The 16343-nt window shown below is 39.2% G+C and overlaps 1 protein-coding gene across 23 annotated transcripts in view; it reads right to left on the reverse strand.

Moving 5' to 3' along the window:
- FUT8 (fucosyltransferase 8) overlaps positions 1-16343 on the reverse strand; it is a 339734-nt gene that overhangs the window by 11589 nt on the left and 311802 nt on the right. For all 23 annotated transcript variants that reach the window (XM_050799254.1, XM_050799257.1, XM_050799256.1 and 20 more), the window contains 2 exons: positions 8495-8741; positions 6176-6352 (listed from right to left, as the gene is read on the reverse strand). In XM_050799254.1, coding sequence (XP_050655211.1) covers positions 6176-6352; positions 8495-8741 — 424 coding nt within the window. The remainder of the gene's footprint in view (positions 1-6175; positions 6353-8494; positions 8742-16343) is intronic.

A 16343-nucleotide genomic window follows, 5' to 3' on the forward strand; every position in this document is an offset into this window, starting at 1 on the left:
TGTATTCTCCTCTGACTGTGTGAACACTATACATCATTTAAGTTTAATTTTTCATCTCTTCACCCTCTTAAAGCAGAAAAGTCTTACAATGATTACCTTGCACACTATATACTTTGTTAATAGATTAATTCATGCTTTTGGTCTCCTAAAACAATGGCAGAAGTTTTATGATTTGCTTAGGTATCAAAACCAATCCTGAGTGGTTTAAAGTAGAATTAAATCAGAGTAGAAAAACATTTAAGTAAAAGAGTAAATAAAAAAACCCCATCATTTAAATCCCCAAGAAATGACTCAAGTCAAAAATAAAAATAAAAGGATTTACAAAGAGAAAAAAATTATGCATAAAAGGCTACTACTATATTTATAACAGAATATGGAGAAAATTGCTGCCTGGACCACCACAGGGAGGGGAGTTACAGCTGTTGGCTACAAGGAGGAAATTCTGGTTTTACTACTCGTGCAGTTCAAGTAGATACTGCCAACTGTACTATAAGGGTTGTTTGGTATAAAACTGTCATGCTGTGCTATGGATCAAAGCTGTAAAATGTTTATATCTAGTCGAGTGTGGTGGCATGTGCCTGTAGTCCCAGCTACTTAGGTGGCTGAGGTGGGAGGATCATTGAACCCAGGAGGTCAAGGCTGCAGTGAACTGAGATTGCGCTACTGCACTTCAACCTGGACCCTGTATTTAAAAAAAAAAAAAAAAAAAATGTTTATACCCTTGCATCTAAATACTTCCAAGTCCAGAAATCTAAGGAAATAATGTGGATAATTTTAGGCATATGTCATAGCATTACTTGTAAGAATGAAACATTGGAAATAACCTGACTGCCGAATATTCGGAGAATGGTTGGTCAAAAAGCAATGACATATCCGTACAATGTATATGTATGTAGTCATTAAAAAAGATGTGGCTGGGCACAGTGGCTCATGCCTATAATCCCAGCATTTTGGGAGGCCGAGGTGGGCGGATCACCTGAGGTCAGGAGTTCGAGACCAGCCTGACCAACATGGAGAAACCCCGTCTCTACTAAAAATACAAAATTAGCCAGGAGTGGTGCCACATGCCTGTAATCCCAGCTACTAAAGAGGCTGAGGCAGGAGAATCGCTTGAACCTGGAGGGCAGAGATTTCAGTGAGCCGATATCACGCCATGGCACTCCAGCCTGGACAACAAGAGTGAAACTCTGTCTCAAAAAAAAAAAAGATGTTTAGGCTGGGCATGGTGGCTCACGTCAGTAATCCCAGCACTTTGGAGGACAAGGTGGGAGGACTGCTTGAGCCCAGGAGGTCGAGACCAGCCTCAGCAACATGCGATCCTGTCTCTACCCACAAAAAATTAGCTGGGCATGATGACACATGCCAATGGTCCCAGCTACTCGGGAAGCTGAGGAAGGAGGATCTCTTGAGCCCAGGAGGTTGAGGCTGCAGTGAGCCACGCTTGCACCAATGCACTCCAGCCTGGGTGACAAAGCAAAAAAAACTAAACAAACAAAAAAGATGTTTACAATGACTGTTTTAGCAACCTGGCAGAATGGATCTATTGCTGTATTAAGTGAAAAGGGTTTATATTATAAAGAATTCAATTAACTACAGTAATGCTCCAGTTAACAACGAGGATATGTTCTGAGGAATACATCATTAGGCAATGTTATCACCACGCGAACATCATAGAGTGTATTTACAAAAACCTGGATGGCACAGCCAACTATACCACACCTAAGCTATACATATATACCCACCTAGAATATATGGAATGCTTATTGCTCCCAAGCTACAAACCTGTACAGCATGTTATTATATTGAATACTGAGGGTAGCTGTAACACAATGGTAACTATTTGTGTATCTAAACATAGAAAAGGTACAGTAAAAGTACAGTTTTATAATCTGTGGGACCACCATCACACAGGTGCTTCATCACTGACTGAAATGTGGTACATGACTGTATTAAAAAATGAGACTACATAAATGGGATTGAGGATAATACTTTTTCCTTGCTTTGGTAATGATATGGTTTGGCTGGGTCCCCAAACCTTGCCTGTGCTGTTCTCATGATAGTGAATAAGTCTTACGAGATTCGATGGTTTTAAAAACGGGAGTTTCCCTGAACAAGCTCTCTTCTCTTGTCTGCCACCACGTAAGTCATGCCTTTCACCTTCCATCACGATTGTGAGGCCTCCCCAGCTCTGCGGAACTGTAAGTCCATTAAACCTCTTTCTTTTGTAAATTGCCCAGTCTCGAGTATGTCTTAATTAGCAGTGTGAAAATGGACTAATAGGGTAAATTGGTACAAGAATTGGAGTGCTGCTGAAAAGATAACTGAAAATGTGGAAGTGACTTTGGAATTGGGTAACAGGCAGAGGGTGGAACAGTTTGGAGGGCTCAGAAGAAGACAGGAAAATGTGGGAAAGTTTGGAACTTCCTAGTGACTTGTTGAATGGCTTTGCCCAAAATGCTGATAGTGATATGGACAATAAAGTCCAGCTGAGGTGGTCTCAGATGGAGATGAGGAACTGGAACAAAGGTGACTCTTGTTATGTTTTAACAAAAAGACTGGCAGCATTTTGTCCCTGCCCTAGAGATCTGTGGAACTTTGAACTTGACAGAGATGATTTAGGGTATCTGGATTATAGGTATCTAAGCAGCAAAGATTTCAAGAGGTGACTTGGGTACTGTTAAAGGCATTCAGTTTTATAAGGGGAGCAGAGCATAAAAGTTTGGAAAATTTGCAGCCTGACAATGTGACAGAAAAGAAAATCCCATTTTCTAAGGAGAAATTCAAGCCAGCTGCAGAAACTTGCACAAGTCATGAGGAGCCGAGTGTTAATCACCAATACAACGGGAAAAATGTCTCCAGGACATGTCAAGAGACCTTTGCAGCAGTCCCTCACATCAGATGCCCAGATGTTTAGGAGGAAAAAATGATTCTGTGGGCTGGGCCCAGGGTCCCTCTGCTGTGTTCAGTCTAGGGACCTGGTACCCTGCGTCCCAGCTGCTTCTGTCATGATAAAAAGGGACTAAAGTACAGCTCAGGATATTGCTTCAGAGGGTGGAAGCCCCAAGCCTTGGCAGCTTCCATGTGGTGTTGGGCCTGTGGGTGTACAGGAGTCAGGAACTGAGGTTTGGGAATCTCTGCCTGGATTTCAGAGGATGCATAAAAACACCTGGATGCCCACACAGAAGTTTGCTGCAGGAATGGGGCTCTCATGGAGAACCTCTGCTAGGGCAGTGCAGAAGTGAAATGTGGGGTCAAAGCCTCCACACAGAGTCCCCACTGGGGCACCACCTAGTGGAGCTGTTAGAAGAGGGCCACCGTCCTCCAGACCCCAGAATGGTAGATCCACCAACAGCTTGCACCATGCACCTGGAAAAGCCGCAGACACTTAGTGACAGCCCATGAAAGCAGCGGGGAGGGGGGTTATACACTGCAAAGCCATAGGGGTGGAGTTGCCCAAGGCCAAGGGAGCACACCTCTTGCATCAGTGTGACCTGTATGTGAGACACAGAGTCAAAGGAGATCATTTTGCAGCTTTAAGATTTGACTGCCCCACTGGATTTCGGAATTGCATGGGGCCCGTAGCCTCTTTGTTTTGGCCAATTTCTCTCTTTTGGAATGGGTGTATTTATCCAATGCCTGTATCCCCACTGTATACAGGAAGTAACTAACTTGCTTTTGATTTTATAGGCTCATAGGTGGAAGGGACTTGCCTTGTCTTGAATGAGACTTTGGACTGTGGACTTTTGAGTTAATGCTTAAATGAGTTAAGACTTTGGGGGACTGTTGTAAAAAGTATGACTGGTTTTGAAATGTGAGGACATGAGATTTGGGAGTGGCCAGGGGTAGAATGATATGGTTTGGCTGTGTCTCCACCCAAATCTCATCTTGAGTTCTCAGGTGTTGTGGGAGGGACCCAGTGGGAGGTAACTGAATCATGGGGGCAAACCTTTCCCCTGGTGTTCTCGTGATAGTGAATAGTCTCACAAGATCTAATGGTTTTAAAAATGGGAGTTTCCCTGCATAAGCTCTCTTCTCTTGTCTGCTGCCATGTAAGACATGCCTTTCACCTTCTACCATGATTGTGAGTGTCCCCCTGCCCCACCAGAGATGTGGAACTGTAAGTCCATTAAACCTCTTCCTTTTGTAAATTGCCCATTCTGGGGCATGTCTTTATCAGCAGCATGAAAATGAATATTTACCAACTTGCATATTTTTCAGTGAGCATGAATTAATTTGCTCACCAAGAAAACATGAAAAAAAGCTTGTGATGCATTCAAGAACAAGTGAAAGAGCAGACAAAATTAGTATCTTTTTCTTCAACCAAGCTACAAATTCAGTTTGGTGTTTTAAATTGAAGAAACATGGCAAACCATACTTTTTTTTAAATTGTGTTTTGTGCCCAAATGTTCATTTAATCCCTCTTACATTAACTCATTCGTATGCCTGGCTGATTATTTGCCCTTTGTTTACATATATACATATCTCAGTGTGTGTGTGTGTGTGTGTGTGCGCGTGCACGCATGCACGCATGTGTATGGTAGTTGTGTATAGGTGCTCAAGAGAGGGAGCCTTGAACAAAAAAGGCAATTTGCTTCAGGTTCATTTGGATTCTTCAGAGGTAGAAAAAGGATTTAAATTATTATCTAATGACTTAGATTAATACCTGCATTACAGTCCTCATTCTATTTATTTTCCTCACTCCCATTTGAAACATGGGGGACAATAAATACATTAATTAAATAGCCAAAAAGCTTAAATGATTAATTGTTAATGTTTCCAAACTGATGGGATTGAAATCAACACTATTTAATATTTACTGGGCATTTAACTACAGCTAGGTATTATATCCAAAGTACTTATAATCTAATGAAGGAGACAGAAGTAAGCAAGTGCTAAACACTACAACAGAGGACTGCACAGAGTGGGGGACACAGGCCAGTCAAGGGTTCAGGGATGACTTCTGGAGGAGATAGTATTGGAGCAGAACTAAGACTAGAATTTTCTTCTCCTTAATTTCCTACTTTCACATACATTTAATACATCCTTCATTTATTGATAGTAAATAAAGACCAACTCCAGGTTTACCCAGATCCTATAAGAAGTATCCAATTAGGATTTGTGCTTTATCTGTGTGTTTTCAGAATACCCCATGTTAACCCTGTAATAGTGTTACTCACACTGTAGGGTAATTGCTTATTCCCCTATTAGATTTGGGAATTCCTTGACAGCAGGGAGTATCTTGTTTATCATGAAATCCCCAGCACTCAGCACAGTGCCTGAAATACAGGCAAGCTCAAAAAATAATTGTTACTGTTCCATACATACTAGTAGTCTTTATTCCTCAACTTACAAAACTTACTTTTTGATTCCTTACCTTTCTTTAGTATAACTTTCAAATTCCAGAAATTATTATGAGACAAAACTCTACATACGTGTTCAGTTGCCTGTAATTGTTAATAAAGACAGTGAAATCAAAACGGTAAGCACCTGGTTTTATTGCTAACAGTCTGTATAGCTGGCTAGTGTTACTGACTGAATGTTTACATTTGCATAAATTCCTATGTTGAATCCCTAACCCCAATGTGATGGTGTTTGGAAATAGGACCATTGAGAAATAATTAGGCTTAGATGAGGTGATGAGAGTGGGGCCCTCATGAGATTAGTGTCCTTATACGTAGAGACATCAGAACACTTCCTCTCCTGGTCACAGAGCACAGACTGAAATAGTGGCTGCTTGCAAGCCAAGAGAAAATGAAATCTACCTTGCCAGCATCTTGATCTTGAACTTCCCAGCCCCAGAACAGGGAGAAATAAATTTCTGTAATTTAAGCCACTCAGTCTATGTTATTTGTTATGATAGCTCCAACAGACTAATGAAGATTTTAGTACCAAGAAGTAGGGTGATACTTTTAATGATGATAATGATTATTGCTGGTGACAATACATAAGTCAGTGGTCCAGTTCATTTTAGACTTCTAATAAGGCATTATTGGATATGGCTAATAAAAATGCTTTGATTAGACTGACAGTTATACAAGTATATAGTCACTTGAATTTTTAAAACCCTAATAATTAGCAATAATAATATACAAAAATCACAAGTCATGGGAAGTAAGAATTCTTTTAAATTGAAAGAGACAGCCCCACTCTAGAATCACCAGTTGGTCTAACTTACTTTGTTTTTGCCTCCTTTAATAAAGAAGGGTCATCTGTGGCCAAATACACTCTTTTTTTGTCCACTTGCATTCTGCGTGCAAGAAGCTGAAAATGTTCTTCAACATGCACCATGTACTCTTCAATGGGATGGAAGGCAGCTTCTGTTCCCACTTTGTCCGTGCGTCTGACGTGGACTCTGGGGGAGAAATTCAGATTCTGCTGGTAATGTACTGACACTGGGTGCTTTCAGGGTACTTAATTTATACCCCTACTTATGGTGGCATTATATGCATTTTTAACAGATTTTTCTTTCATTTTAACCATTAGAAAAAGTAAAACACATAGTATTTTAAAAACTCAAAAATACATATTCTAAATATATTTGCATGCTAAACAATACAAGTGGAATTAGAAAGTAAGTAAAGCCTTTGAAGAATGATTTCTTATAGAGAAAATAATTCATATCTTAGGAATAAATGGGAGATTCCAGAGTTGCATTTCATACTAGGCAGCAACCAGCTGTCTGGAAAAAAACTGAATATAACTTTTTTGTTACCAGGATGATACCAGGATTCACAGCTGTTACTAAAGAACATTAGAGATATTATTTGTAAAGTTCTGATGCCAAGGGTTTTCCTCTTTATTTTACCCTGTAGAGTCACCATAACTGCCAGCTTGTAGAACTTAAAGTTGTCCCAGGAAAACACTGACCTGGATGAACTTTTATAGCACCGTTAAGACCGGCAAACCTTTTAATATTTTAAGTAAATGACGCCGATTCCAGCCCTTCTGTTGTGGGCATAATGAATTTCCTTTCTCTGTTTTTCACCATATCAAATGAGTGCAGATACTGATTTCATCTGTCATATTTAAGAAAAGCCCCAAAACTGTAAAATTGGGGAAACAGATTCACACTGCCCTGTACTGAATAAGGCACTGACTCCCACAGTATTCTCTCTCCTCCCATCTTAGTGTTTCCAAAGTCACTTTTTTTTTTTTTTTTTTTTTTAAGACAAGGTCTTGCTCTGTGGCACACATTTTCAGAACATTTTCAGCAGTAGTGTGATTACGGCTTACTCCAATCTCTGTCTCCCAGGCTCAAGTGATCCTCCCACCTCAGCCTCCTGAACAGCTGGGACTACAGGCATGTGCCACCATGCCTGGCTAATTTTTGCTTTTTTTTTTTTTTGATATTGATGGGGTTTCAACCATGTTGCCTAGGTTGAGTTTTCTCAAACTTCTGGGCTCAAGTGATCCACCTGCCTCAGCTTCCCAAAGTGTTGTGATTATAGGCATGAGCCACTATGCCTGGCCCCAAAGTAATATTAATAGAAATAAAAATAACACTTTATTTTCATAAATTAAAAGATCCTCCTGAAATCTTGCCTTCCCTACCCCACAAATTACTAAATCACTATTCATATGTAGAAAAAGGTAGATTTATATGCCTTTAGGTCACAGTATATGGGTATGCCTTAGGCCAAGCCTAAGGCCAGTTTTTTATTATGAATCTGGAGTGAAGGTTTGATTTCACTAGAGTTACTCGGCCATCTTCATGGCTATTCTTTGCTTTGCATTCCAGACTATAACCCAGATGTGGATAAAATCATATGGACATCTATTCTATCATCTTTTCCTTCCCACATCCTTCATAATCACCCTTTCTCTGGGGAAACTGGAATTGTTCAGTGTGCTCTACAGAGATGAAGTGGGCAGAACAAATGATTCCACTGAATTTCAATCAAAAGTTACATGAGAAGAAATACGATTTGATATTCTGACTTCACATGTACCTTCTTTAGGTCTAACACTTAGAATGGGGTCAATAACTTCTCTACATATGAAGACTAAGACACAAGGAAAGATGTGGGGTGGGAAATATGAAAATAAAAATAAAAAGAAGCTGGACATGGTGGTACATGCCTTCAGACCCAGCTATTATACTTGGGAGGCTGAGGTAGGAGGATCACTTGAGCCCAGGGTGGTCAAGGCTGCAGTGAGCCACTACACTTCAGCCTGGGTGACAGAGTGAGACCCTATCTCAAAAATAACAACAACAAAAGCCAAAAGAGAGCTGTGATAAGAGGAGAAAGAAGCAAAGGAAGAGGAACACTGGAGACAGTAATAGAGCACTACCAAGAAACTTTCTCAGCTATTCTAAGTAAACAAACAAACAAACAGAATAGTCTCCATGTGCCCTTAGGATAGCTCTAGAACCTCTGTTCTTTGGTGGGACTATAAAAATTGAACCATATATTGTAAAATTCACAATACGTTGTAAAGATACATAACCCTAACTACTACATATCACAGTTTGAAGAAAAAATCAGATTCTTACCCAATAACTGGATGTTTGAAGCCAAGCTTCTTGGTGGCTTCTTCTATTTCTTTTTCTAGCCAAGGCTGTGGGCGGATCAAGTATTTGACAAACTGAGACACCCACCACACTGCAGGGTCACCATGCACTCGTATAAGTCGATCTGCGAGGTCTTCTGGTACAGCCAAGGGTAAATATGGAGGACGGGGATGAAGACTGTCTACAATAGGAAGCTCGACCACTTGAACATTTTTGTCCTTCACTTCACCTGACAATATCAAAACATATAATTGTTACTACATGGTATTCCTTATACATCTACCATTCAACAAGAACTTATTCTGAGTGCTTTCATCCTCATAGCAACTCTAAAGAAGTATAATCTTCACTTTACAAAAGAAGTTAAATAACTTGCTCAAAATACCAGAGCAAAAGTGACGGAGGTGAATTTCACATGCAGGTTAGTCTACCGCTCAAGTCTCTGGTCTTTTCTAAAAATTTCTATCATAACATGCTGTCATATCAACACCTCATGGTATCTAGAACTCAAAGTTATCTCATCAAAGAATGACAGTAGACACAGCCAGCTAGCAAAGTTCTGTTTTTTATTATTGTTTTGGAATTAGAAAATAAAGTGTTCTCAAAGCTTCTAGCTTTTCATTACAGCAAATTGCTCTTGCATTACTTTCATGACAGAACACAATGACTCTGGAAACACCTGAAGATTATAATTAAAACCCAATCATCTATATCTTTTAAAGAAAAAAATTAGGTAATTCTAAAGTCTTTTTTTTTTTTTTTTAAATCTATTGGAGGGAGATGAAGCAAGATGGCTGAATAGAAGCCTCAACCAATTGCTGCCCCCACCACAGAACACCAAATTTAACAACTATCTACACAAAAAAGCACCTTCACAAGAACCAAAAATCAGGTGAGTGATCACAGTACCTGGTTTTAACTTCATATTGCTGAAAGAAGCACTGAAGAGAGTAGGAAAGACAGTTTTGGATTGTCTATGCCACCCCTTCCCCACCCCCATGCAGTGGCCATGTGGTGCAAAGAATCTGTGTGCTTGGGGGAGGGAGAGTGCAGTGATTGTGGGACTTTGCACTGGAACTCAGTGTTGCCATGTCACAGCAGAAAGCAACACCAGGCCAACTGGCAAGCAACACCCAGGCCATTAGCAAAGAATTCAGCCAATGCCCATGGAGGGAGAATTTAGATGTACCCTCGCCAGAGGAGAAATGTCCATCCCAGCGGTCGGAGCCTGTGTTTCAACAAGCCTCACCACTATAGGCTAAAGTGTCCTGGGGCCCTAAATAAACTTGAAAAGCAGTCTAGGACACAGGAACTGCAATTTCTAGGCAAGTTTTAGTGCTGGGCTGGGCTCGAAAGCCATTAGACCTACGGGGCATGTAACCTAGTGAGACACCAGCTGAGGTGGCCAAGGCAGTGCTTATGCCACCCTTTCCCTAATCTAAGACAGCACAGTTCACAGCTCCAAAAGAGACTCCTTCCTCCTACTTGAGCAGTGGAGAGGGAAGAGTAGAGGACTTTATCTTGCAACTTGGATACCAGTTCAGCCACAATGGAACAGAGCACCAAGTGGGCTCTTGGGGGTCCCTGACTCCAGGCCTTGGCTCTTGTAGGGCATTCCTGGACGTGCCTGGGCCAGAGGGGAGCCTAATGCCCTGAAGGGCAAGTCCCAGGCCTGGCAGCATTCACCACAAGCTGACTGAAGAGCCCTTGGGCCTTAAGTGAACATGAGCAATAGCCTGGCAATAATCCCTGTGGGCCTGCAGTGGCCACACGGAGAGACTCTTTTGCCTATGAAAAGAGGAGTGAAAAGTGGGAAGCACTTTGTCTTGTGGTTTGGGTGCCAGCTCAGCTGCAGGAGAACAGAGGACCAGGTAGGGTTCTAAGGTTACCAACTCCAGATGCTGGTTCCCAGATGGCATCTCTGGACTTGCCAGGGGCCCAGGGGAACTCGCTGTCCTAAAGCGATGGATAAAAGCCTAACTGGCTTTGCCACCTGCTCATTGTAGAGCCCTAGAACTTTGGGCCAACACAGGAGGTAGCCAGGTAGTGGTTACACTGGGCCTTGGGTGAGATCCAGTGCTATGCTGGTTTCAGGTCTGACCTAGTGCAGTTCCAGTAATGACAGCCACAAAAGTGCTTGTGTCACCACTCCCCCAGCTACAAGAGGCTTGGTGCACAGAATCAGAGACTCCATTTGTCTGGGACAACGTAAGGGAAGAGAATAAGAGTCTCTGCCTGGTAATCCAGAGAATTCTTCTAGACCTTATCTAAGACCACCAAGGTAGTACCTCTGCAAGTCTGTAAGAACCACAGCATTACTGGGCTTGGGGTGCCCCCAAATGTAGATATGGCTACAATGACCAAAATCGGATCACACCACCCAATTCCCTTCAAATACCTGGAAAGCCTTCCCAAGACAGGTACAAAAAAGGCCAGATTGTGAAGACTACAATAAATACCTTCAATGCCCAGACACCAATGAACATCCACAAGCATCAGGACCATCCAGGAAAACATGACCTTAAGAAACAAACTAAATAAGGGACCAGGGACCAGAAATCCTGAGGAGACAGAGAGGTATGTGACCTTTCAGACAGAGAATTCAAGAGAGCTATTTTGAGGAAATGCAAAGAAGTTCAAGATAACACAAAGAAGGAATTCAGAATCCTATCAGATAAAGTTAACAAAGAGGATGAAACAATTAAAAGGAATCAAGCAGAAATTCTGGAGTTGAAAAATGCAACTGACATACTGAGTCTCTTAATAAAAGTCAACAAGCAGAAGAAAGAATTGGTAAGCTTAAAGACAGCCTATTTGAAAATACACTGTCAACAGAGACAAAAGAAAAAAGAATGAAAAACAATGAAGCATGCCTATAAGATCTAAATAATAGTTTCAAAAGGGCAAATCTAACAGCTATTGGCCTTAAGGAGGCGGCAGAGAGAGATAGGAACAGAACGTTTATTAAAAGGGATAATAACAGAGAACATCCCAATTCTAGATAAAGATATCAATATTCAAGTACAAGAAAGTTATACATCAACCAGAGTTAACCCAAAGAAGACTACCATTCAAGGCATTTAATAACCAAACTTCCAAAGGTCAAGGATGATGAAAGGATCCTAAAAGCAGCAAAATAAATAAATAAATAAATAACATACCATGGAGTGCCAATATGTCTGATGGCAGACTTTTTAGTGGAAACATTACAGGCCAGAAGAGAGTGGTATGACATAAACTACTGAGGGAAAAATTTTACCCTAGAATAGTATATCCAGTGAAAACATCCTTCAAGCTTTAAGAAGAAATAAAGACTTTCCCAGACAAACAAAAAAATGAGACATTTCATCAATATCAGACCTGTTCTACAAGAAATGCTAAAGGGAATACTTCAATTTTAAAGAAAAAAGATGTTATTGGGCAACTAAAAAACGATCTGAAGGTACAAAACTCACTGGTAATACTAAGTACACAAAAAAAACCACATAATATTACAACACTGTAATTGTGATATGTAACCTATTGATATCTTAAGTAAAAGACTAAAAGATGAACCAATCAAAAATAACTACAGCAACTTTTCAAGACATACTTGGTACCGTAAGATATAAATAGAAATAACAGAAAGGTAAAAAGTTGGGGGGACAAAGTACAGAGTATTTATTAGACTTCTTTTCGATTGCATGTTTGTTTACCCAATCAGTGCCAAATTGTCATCAGTTTAAAATAACGAGCTATAAGTTATTTGCAAGCCTCATAACCTTAAATAAAAAAACATACAATGAATACACAAAAAATAAAAAGCAAGAAATTAAAACATACCACCAGAGAAAATCACCTTCACTAAAAGGAAAATAGAAAGGAAGGAAAGAAGGAAGAGAAGACCACAAAACAACCGGAAAACAAGTAACAAAATGGCAGGAGTAAGACCTTACTTATTAATAATAACACTGAATGTAAACAAGCTGAATTCTCTAATCAAAAGACATAGAGTGGCTGAATAGATAAGAAACACAAAATTCAATGACCTGTTACCTACAAGAAACATACTTCACCTATAAAGACACGTGGACTAAAAATAAAGGGATGGAAAAAGATATTTCACGCCAATGAAAACCAAAAAAGAGCAGGAGTGGCTATACCTATAACAGACAAAATAGATTTCAAGAAAAAAACTACAAAAAGGGACAAAGAAGGTCATTATATAATGATAAAGGCATCAATTCATCAAGAGGATATAATAATTGTAAATATATATGTACTCAACATTGGAGCACCCAGATACATAAAGCAAATATTATTACAGCTAACGAGAGAGGTAGACCCCAATACAGTAATAGCTGGAGATTTCAACATCCCACTTTCAGAACTGGACAGACAGAAAATCCACAAAGAAACATCAGACTTAATCTGTACCACAAACCAAATGGACCTAATAAATACTTATAGAACATTTCATCCAATGGCTGCAGAATACACATTCTTCTCCTCGGCACATAGATAGTATGACAAGGACAGACCATAAATTAGGTCACAAAACAAGTCTTAAAACATTCACAAAATTGAAATACTATCAAGTTTTTTTTTTTTGTTTGTTTTTGTTTTTTGAGACAGGGTCTCACTCTTGCCCAGGCTGGAGTACAGTGGTGTGACCTCAGCTCACTGCAGCCTCTGCCTCCCAGGCTCAAGTGATCCTCCCACCTCAGCCTCTTGAGTAGTCAGGACCACAGATATGTGCCACTGCACCCAGCCTCAAGTATCTTCTCAGATCACAATGAAATAAAACAAGAAATCAATAACAAGAGAAATGTTGGAAACTATACAAACACATGGAAATTAAACAATATGCTCCTTAAATACCAGTGGATCAATGAAGAAATTAAGAAGGAAATTTTAAAAATTTCTTGAAACAAATGATCATGGAAACACAACATATCAAGACCTATGGGATACAGTGAAAGCAGTACTGACAGAGAATTTTATAGCAGTAAGTGTCTACATCAAAAAAGCAGAAAAACTTCAAATAAATGACCTAATGATGCATCTTAACCAGAAAACTATAGCAAATCAAACCCAAAATTAGTAAAAGAGAAGAATAAAGATCAGAGTAGAAATAAATGAAATTGAAACAATCATTAATGACCAAATGGGATTTATCCCAGAGATGCAAGGATGGTTGGGCATATGCAAATCAATCAATGAGACACATCATATCAACAGAATGAAGAACAAAAGCCATGTGATCATTTCAATTGATGCAGAAAAAGCATTTGACAAAATTCAACATCCCTTCATGATAAAAACCCTTAAAAAACTGAGTATAAAAGCAACGTATCTCAACATAATAAAAGCCATATACATAGATCCACAGCTAATATCACACTGAGTGGGGAAAAGCTGAAAACCATTTCTCTAAGATCTGGAACACAACAAAGATGCTCTCTGTCACCACTGTTATTCAACATAGCACTGGACATTCTAGCTACAGCAATCAGACAAGAGAAAGAAATAAAGGGTGTCCAAAATGAAAAGAAAGAAATCAAATTCTCATTGTTTGCACATGATATGACACTACATTTGGAAAAACCTAAAGACTCTACCAAAAAAAATTTAGAACTGAAAAATTTAGTAAAGTTGCAGGATACAAAATCAACATATAAAAACCAGTAGCATTTCTATATGTCAACAGTGAACAACCTGAAAAAGAAATCCAAAACATAATCCAATTTGTAATAGTTACAAATAAAGTTAAATACCTAGGAATTAACTTAACCAAAGATGTGAAAGATCTCTACAATGAAAACTAGAAAACACTGATGAAAGAAATTGGAGAGGACACCAAAAAATGGAAAGGTATTCCACGTTCACAGACTGGAAGAATCAATATTTTTAAAATGCCCATACTATCCAAAGCAATCTACAGATTCAATGCAATCCCTATGAAAATACCAATGACTTTTTCACAGAAATAGAAAAAAAAAATCCTAAAACTTAAATGGGGATGTGGTGGCTTACACCTATAATCCTAACACTTTGGAAGACCAAACCAGGAGGATGGCTTGAGGCCAAGGGTTTGAGACCAACCTTGCAAAGATAATGAGACTCTGTGGCTACTAAATAAATAAATAAATAAATAAATAACACTTACATGGAACCACAAAAGACACAGGATAACCAAAGCTGTCCTAAGCAGAAAGCACAAAACCAGAGGAATCACATTACCTGACTTCAAATTATACTATGGAGCTATAGTAACCAAAACAGCATGGCACTAGCATAGAAACAGACACATAGACCGATGGAATGAAATTGAGAACCCAGAAACAAATCTGTACATTGACACTGACATTGACGACTCATTTTCAACAAAGGTGCCAAGAACATACATTGGGGAAAGGAAACTCTCTTCAATAAATGATGCTGGGAAAACTGGATATCCATATGCTCAGGAATGAAACTAGGCCCCTATCTCTCACCATATACACAAATCAAGTCAAAATGGATTAAAGACTTAAATCTAAGACCTCAAATTATGAAACCACTAAAATAAAACATTGGGGAAGCTCTCCAGGATATTGGAGTGGGTAAAGATTTCTTGAATAATACTCCATAAACACAGGCAACAAAGCAAAAATGGACAAATGGGACCAACTCAAGTCTGCACAGCAAAGAAAACAATCAACAAAATGAAGAGACAACCCACAGAATGGGAGAAAATATTTGCAAACTATCCATGTGACAGGGGATGAATAACGAGAATATAAAAGAAGCTCAAACAACTCTACAGGAAAAAATTAATAATCCAATCAAAAATGGGCAAAAGATCTGAATAGACATTTCTCAAAAGAAGACATACAAATAGCAAACAGGTATATGAAGAGGTGCTCAGCATCAATGATCATCAGAGAAATGCAAATTTTAAAAACTACAACGAAGTATCATTTAGCCCCAGAAAAAATGGCAAAATTCAGGCAATAACAAATGCTGGCAAGTATGTGCAGAAAAGGGAACCCTCATACACTGTTGGTGGGAATGTAAATTAGTACAACCATTATGGAGAACAGTTTGGACATTCTTCAAAAAGCTAAAAATTGAGCTACCATATGATCCAGCAATCCCACTGCTGGGTATATATCCAAAAGAAAGGAAATGGGTATATCAAAGAGATACCTGAACTCCCATGTTTACTGCAGCACTGTTCACAATAGCCAAGATTTGAAAGCAACCTAAGTGTCCAGATGAATAAACAAAGAAAATAAGGTAAATATACACAATGGAGTACTATTCAGTCATAAAAAAGAATGAGATCCTGTCATTTGCAACAACATGGATGAAACTGTAGGTCACTGTGTTAAATGAAAAAAGCCAGGCACAGAAAGATAAACTTGACATGTTCTCACTTATTTGTGGGAGCTAAAAATTAAAACAATTGAAATCATGGAGATAAGTGTAGAATGACAGTGACCTGAGACTGGAAAAGGTAGTGGGAGGTGGGGGGTAAGGTGGGATGGTTAATGGGTACAAAAAGTTGAAAAAATAAGACCTAGCATTTCACAGCACAGCAGGGTGACTAGAGTCAATGACAATTTAACTATATATTTTAAAACAAGTAAAAGTATATAATTGGATTGCTTGTAACATAAAGGATAAATGCTTGAGGTGATGGATACCCCATTTATCCTGATGTGATTATTATGCATTATATGCCTGAATCAAAATATTTCATGTACCCCATATATATACCTACTATGTACCCACAAAATTTTTTCAAAAATTAAAAAAAAAAAAACCACCTATATTTTCACCAGGCACAGTGGCTCATGCCTGTAAT

The sequence above is a fragment of the Macaca thibetana genome, chromosome 7 (genome assembly GCF_024542745.1).
Source record: "Macaca thibetana thibetana isolate TM-01 chromosome 7, ASM2454274v1, whole genome shotgun sequence".
Lineage (NCBI taxonomy): Eukaryota > Metazoa > Chordata > Mammalia > Primates > Cercopithecidae > Macaca > Macaca thibetana.